The sequence below is a fragment of the Cantharellus anzutake genome (genome assembly GCF_015039405.1).
Source record: "Cantharellus anzutake strain C23 chromosome Unknown EI90scaffold_18, whole genome shotgun sequence".
Taxonomy (NCBI): Eukaryota; Fungi; Basidiomycota; class Agaricomycetes; order Cantharellales; family Hydnaceae; genus Cantharellus; species Cantharellus anzutake.
Window position 1 is genome coordinate 402473 of NW_024066968.1, and position 6115 is coordinate 408587.

The 6115-nt window shown below is 49.8% G+C and overlaps 1 protein-coding gene across 1 annotated transcript; it reads left to right on the plus strand.

Annotated features, from left to right (window-relative positions):
• The first annotated feature begins 300 nt into the window (after positions 1 to 300).
• On the plus strand, positions 301 to 2462 carry EI90DRAFT_3153824 (kinase-like domain-containing protein). The gene is made up of 11 exons (XM_039065891.1): positions 301 to 453; positions 516 to 591; positions 651 to 738; positions 793 to 1226; positions 1283 to 1354; positions 1411 to 1572; positions 1653 to 1721; positions 1774 to 1977; positions 2039 to 2223; positions 2274 to 2308; positions 2365 to 2462. The coding sequence occupies exons 1-10, from the start codon at positions 374 to 376 to the stop codon at positions 2290 to 2292; spliced, it is 1389 nt and encodes a 462-aa protein (XP_038917213.1). The 5' UTR covers positions 301 to 373; the 3' UTR covers positions 2293 to 2308; positions 2365 to 2462.
• The last annotated feature ends 3653 nt before the right edge of the window (positions 2463 to 6115 follow it).

Below are 6115 nucleotides of genomic sequence, written 5' to 3' on the forward strand. Positions count from 1 at the left end.
ATTCCCTTGTTAGGAACTCAACAGCGGGGGAGTACATAATTACCGTGCTTACGCAAGTCTATCCCCTTTTTGCTATTTTCGGAGTGAACAGGGTTCTCACTTGCACAACTTTTCCCCGATAAACCAGTTTTCGCTGTAACTAGTTGTGTCGGAAAAACGTTGCAAGGAACTTTCGTCCCAAACCGTAGATATTTACAGTGGCAGCAGTTCATAACTTTGCGTATAAATTTATAATGCCCTTGTACTGCCCATAAAGCGTTACAACGAAATCCGACACAGCCTGCACGAGTCATGTGCATAACGGTAGCAGCCGATAGGCACGGATGAAGCGCTCCACTTGCTGTTACCTCTTCCCTAAAGCGTTGCGTACCGTATGTCCCAAACTACAGGCCCAATGCGTCCAGAGCGTCCGCGAGAGCGGCACAATAATTCGTGCCAACCTTGCCGCATTCAGTAAGAACGGCGTTTCGTCCAACTTGGTAGGATAAGGACTAATTCCTTGACGATCAACTCAGACATCGCTGCGGCACCCAGGACCGAGACTCGCTTACCGATGGGAAGTGTTCGGACTGCCGGAGGCTGGGGGCTGCGGTACGCTGGATCCGTTGGATTCGTTTGTGTTTCCAGTCAGGCTGACAGCGGCTTCAAAGTGTATCTATGAGGCAAGTTTAATGAGTGACGGAGCCACTACTACCGTTCCAACGGGTGTCACTGTTTGCCCATTTGAGGGGCATCCAGGTGGGACAAATAACTTTGATGTTCCTTTTACAATTCTCATACTGGCAGGTTTAGCCAGCGCACATCTTCAACATGATATGAATTCTGCTAGCGCTCTCAACAGAGAACGACCCGCACAGTCCCTTCCTCCCCCACCAGATGTGAACGGCGATGATCACGAGCACTTGAGTTGGATGCTTCAACCCGTTGACTCACCTTCCGGCTCGGAAGAAGGCCTCCCCTCCTTAAAGCCCAATCGCAAAAACTCGATGCTTCCTGTCGCTGTGGACACACATCATTTTTCACGAGCGCAAGTGCCGACCCAGTGGTCTCCTCTCCTACATGCCGCACCTGCCGTCGCATCGACAGCTCTCATCCATCGTCCTCCTTGGATGCACCGACTGCCTCAAGTCGATGCACCTTGTGATCTCACTGGGCGAGTCATTCAACGACGGGGTCTAATGAATCAAGGGAGTTTTGCAAAAATTTATCGGGGTGATTTTGAAGGAGTAAGCGAAAATCCTGTATTCTTTGAATCTTGTAGACCTGATCAGGAGGTTTCCAGAATATCGTGTGTATCAAGGCTCTGAAAGAAATATGTATTTCATCTCGCAAGGATATTGCCAAGTTTTGTAAGGTATGTATAGGTATTGATCTACTGTGAGCCATAACTGATCTGTACTGGTGCTGCAGAGACTGCTGCGTGAGGTGAAAGCTTGGGCCACATTGAGGCACCCAAATGTAGTTGTATTCTATGGATGGATGTTGGAATACTCTGAAGAGGACAACACTATATGTGCCAAGTTGATTTCAGCGTGGTGTGAAGGGGGGAATGTTTTAGAGCACCTGGAACTGGTTCCCAATGCTGACCGCCATCAATTGGGAAGTTTGCAGTCCTCCACAATCACTCAATAATGATGTTCTTATCCCCACAGGTTGTGGATGTGTCTGAAGGCCTGATGTATCTTCATTCATGGGATGTGGTTCATGGTGATATCAAGCCGGTATGTCTCATTATCTGTAGTTTGTCTCCTGTGATTTTGTAGCTGGCATTAGGAGAACATTGTGGTTAATGCAGAGGGCATGGCTATGCTCTGTGATTTTGGGCTGTCATCCATACTTTCTGACCTCTCAATGCATGAAGAAGGATCCAGCATCATCAGCACTGCACGTTTCACATCCCCAGAGATCCTCAGTTGCCATGTGAAAAAACCCAATAAAAAAAGTGATGTTTGGGCTTTTGGCTGTGCATCAGGACAGGTTGTAGCTTGTCAACATGTGGGGTTATTTATGCCTTTTGACCATATGGATTTTATTTTAGGTGCTTTTCAACATCAGGCCATATGTGACATTGCCAGGGATCCTTGATGTCCACCATGCAGTGGTGAATGGTGAACCACCCTTCACATGGAATGAGCCCGATAAATTCTTTGCCACCATTGAAAGATGTCTCAAATGGGACCCAGAAGAGCGACCTAGCATTGAGGAAGTAACTCAAAACTTCAGGTGAGACCACCTCAGCAGTACTGGACAATAATTTTGATTTCCACCCTTAGAAGCTTATACCACCACTGAGTTTCTAATCTTCCTGGTGCAGTTGCTCCTGTCCCTCACCTGCAGTATGTGAGTGTAACATGATATTCATAGGAGATATAATGCATGTGTGTTCTATGTTTTCCATGTGCTGTACATATGACCTGGTTGTCACAAAATCAGAATGTAATGGGATTCCAATGTCAATTCTGGTGGAAATCCAAGATTGGGGGGCTTGGTCAGACTCCCCAGTTGCTCTCCAATTTGCCAAGGTTTATCTGAAACTTTTGGGGCCTCTAATCTAATGAGTGAACAGGTGATTGACCCTTGCTAACACCTTTGTGTCATATCCATCCATGGCCATCACCCTCCACCACCTCCGGCCCTTCCAGATTACCTCCACTCCTTCATCACTAACCTTGGAGCCTCCATATTCCGCAATCCCCTCCAACACCCCCAATGGTCATCACCCCCTCAATTCAATATATTACCTACACCTCCCTAAGTACGGAGCCCTGAAGGCCTCCAGACAGCTCTGATGTCTGCTAGCACACCCCCACCTCCACTGAGCAATTTAGTTGCTTGCCCTGCAAGTCTACCTTCAGGCCGATCCCTCCTTTCTGTTCCTGGGTCGTCACTCTGCTAACCCCCATAACCTGACTCATCGGTAATATTCAGTCAGCTAACCTATAACTCTGTTAGCTCCCTCCACTTGGTCCCACCATTCACAGGCCTGCCCTCTTTGTAACTATATATACATAACTTGTAGATAGGTTACACCCCAGTGATAAAATCGACTAGAGTTCTCCCTCTTCTAGAATCCCTTGCCAGTCAGTAAGTTAGGGCACAGACATGTAACTAGGCACAGCGCTCCTGGGATAAGTCACTGAGGCCAAAGCCCTCTGTTTCAGGGATGTCATCCTTTGTCCCAGATCCGGTCTCTGACACTTTGCTATTAAGTAGTAAGGAGCAGCCATCAGGCCCCTCTTCACTGGCAACCTTGGTTCCTCTGTCACCAGCCCCCCTGACAATTGGGGACACAAAGGATGCAATGGGTGCAGTGCTCTACTCTGAGTCACTGAAGCCAAGTCCCTTCAAACCCTCATCACCCCCAGAGCTCTGACTTACCTTTGGCACATCTTCAACCTACCATCAGATGACCTGGACACTCAAGCTCCATCCAACACCCCACCTTGGAAGCATATGGACAGCCTCCAGGTGGGTTCATGACGGCCTTGGCTGCAGTGAGTGGAGTGCTGTGCCATTTTTCTGGCACCCTTGTTGACTGTCAAATGCTGGAGTTCCGGTGAAGACATGGGCTCAACTAGGGGGGTTCCAGGTGCTAGGTAGTATGTCATATCCATACACCCAACCTGTCACGACCGACAAATCCCGGGGCTCCGTCAGCGGCGAACCAATGCCGATAGGCGAATCCGCCGACCCGAAACCCATCCTAACCAGCCCCCAACCCCATGTCTGGCCCCCTGCCTTACTGCGTGAGACTTGGCCAAGAATCAGAACCTAGACCCTGCCGGTATTCCAACCTTACCTCCAGTTCCTGAGCCCTTGGCGCTCCCGGCATTCAGTCACACCTGCCTTGTCTCCATCTGAACCACACTCATCGCTTCCCGCTATGTGGTCACAGCCATGCCCCGCTTCCGTCCACTCCGCACCCTCTGCCCACTCCGCACCCTCTGCCCATCTCTGCACCTTCTGGCCACTTCTGGTTGCCCTTGACACCTCTGGTCAGGTCAACACTCCCACTCCCCTCTGTACCTCTGTTGGCCTTCATGCTGTCCTTGTGTGACAGTGCTGGCAGATCAACTTCTGTTCGCGGACTTGTGTCGGCACCGCACCGACCCCGCTTATTTGCGGACTTGTATCGGCGCCGCGCGCTGACCTCTGCTTTTCCTCTGGCCATTTGTCACTTGGCAGCTTATCATTCATTCCTTGCCGAGTGCCATTTATTGTTTGCTTCCCTGCCAATATCGGCATTTGATCCCCTCTTTATTGGCACTAGGTTATTGATCTCATTCAGTTATTCATCAATAACCCTTGCCACTTATTGTTTAGTGATCTGTTCCTCCTTTCCAGTTCCCGGGCTCTTGTCCTTATTTAGTTTGACAATTCCCGCTTATCTCCGCGCCGGACCGCGCCGGACTGACCGGCCTTTCTATATTCCCTCTTGCCTATTTATATACCTTGTAAATACTTTCGGGGACCCCAGTCTGAAATCAACTAGAGTACCCCCCTGTCTGGTCTGAGTCCCTCCTTCTGCAAAGGGGGCTTCCCCCCTCTGAGTCCGTGCTCGCGGAGTCCGCGCTCCTCCTACAGGTCCGCTCCGCCCACAAGTCTGGTTTGAAGTCCGCTGTAAGTGTCAGTTTGTAAATACGGGATCTCCCCCAAACGTCAAGCTCAGGGCACAGCGCTCCACCTGAGTCGCTGAGGCCGCGATCCCACTCTGCTAACCTTGGACAGCGCTTCCGGATGCGCCGCATATTTCCGCCCGCATATCCGTGCGCGCGCTCCAACAGACCTCTGCCACAATCTCCGACTCCGACAATAATCCAGCCTCTGACAAAATCCAGTCTCTGACACAACCTCCGACCTACTCCACCACTGTTCCAGTTCACTTCCAGTTCATCCTCTCCCTCACCTCTGCCATATCCTCTGGTATACTTCTGGTCCACCTCCACCTCCGATCCCCAGTACCTTCTCCAGTACCCTGTTCCTCATCATAGAAGATTATTAATATTTCTATCTACCCAACATTACTATGGACCTCCTAGGACCTCTGCCAACCCCGCAAAGGTTTTCCCATTACCCAATAGCTGTCACTAATCCCACCCTTTGCTTACCCACTCCACAGTGCTCAATAAGGTGATTCTCTCACAAGCTCACCAACCTGGCAAGTGGGTAAGTCCTTCTTGGGTTTTCCCTTTCTTCTCATATTTGTCCTGTATTATGTATATAGGTCATGTACCATAGTTGATGGCACTTCAGTGCAAAATCAATGACTAGATCCCCCCAGAGTTTGCACCCTCCCATTCTGAAGTTAAGGACCCAACAATAACGTAATTGAACGTTGGCATGGTGCTCCCCTCCGAGTTGCTGAGGCCATGGTCCCTCTGCTCGTCCTCTACCTCTGGCCTCCCTTCTGGGGGAAGGTCCAGACACGCTCGTTCCCTTTTTGTGTCAGGGACTGCATGTCAGTTCACAATGATGAGGGTGTTCCCAAGAATCCTAGTCGTTGTTAACGCTGAGGTGCCACCCTCAGTGGAGATAGAGGTTATATACATGGGTACTGCTACCCACTAGAGTGCAGCTACAATGAGATAAGAGATAGCTGATAGAATGACGACATGAAAAGATAAGTATTCATTCAGATAATCGTAAGCAAGGTGTGGGAAGGGGGTGACATGTGGACAGAAGAAAGGAAGTGGGAGCTAAGCGAGATTACCTGCATTCTTCAGATCTTTCCAGATCGTCTTATGGCAACTCCCTTCTGGCATAGGGAGTCAGGGTAGCTGGTTAGGCTGTGCCCTGACATTTTGCCATGTTCTGACACAGTAAGCTGAAGCTATTCTGGTGGTTGTCAGAGTCTGTACATGGCACAAGACCCATGAAGGACATGGCCTCAGCGACTCAGAAGGGAGCACTGTGCCTCCATATATGTCTCAGGGTGTCCTTAATTTCAAGAGTACTAAACTATGAGCTATATAAGGTGTAGTAGTATGGAAAGGTACTGAAGGGCCTTAGGGGCAGGTCTGGTGAGCAGCCTGAATGGAGAGCCCAGGTGTTGGGTTGAAGGAGGGTGGGGAAGGAGCCTGAAGACTAAATGGAAACAAGGAATGGGTAATGAGCT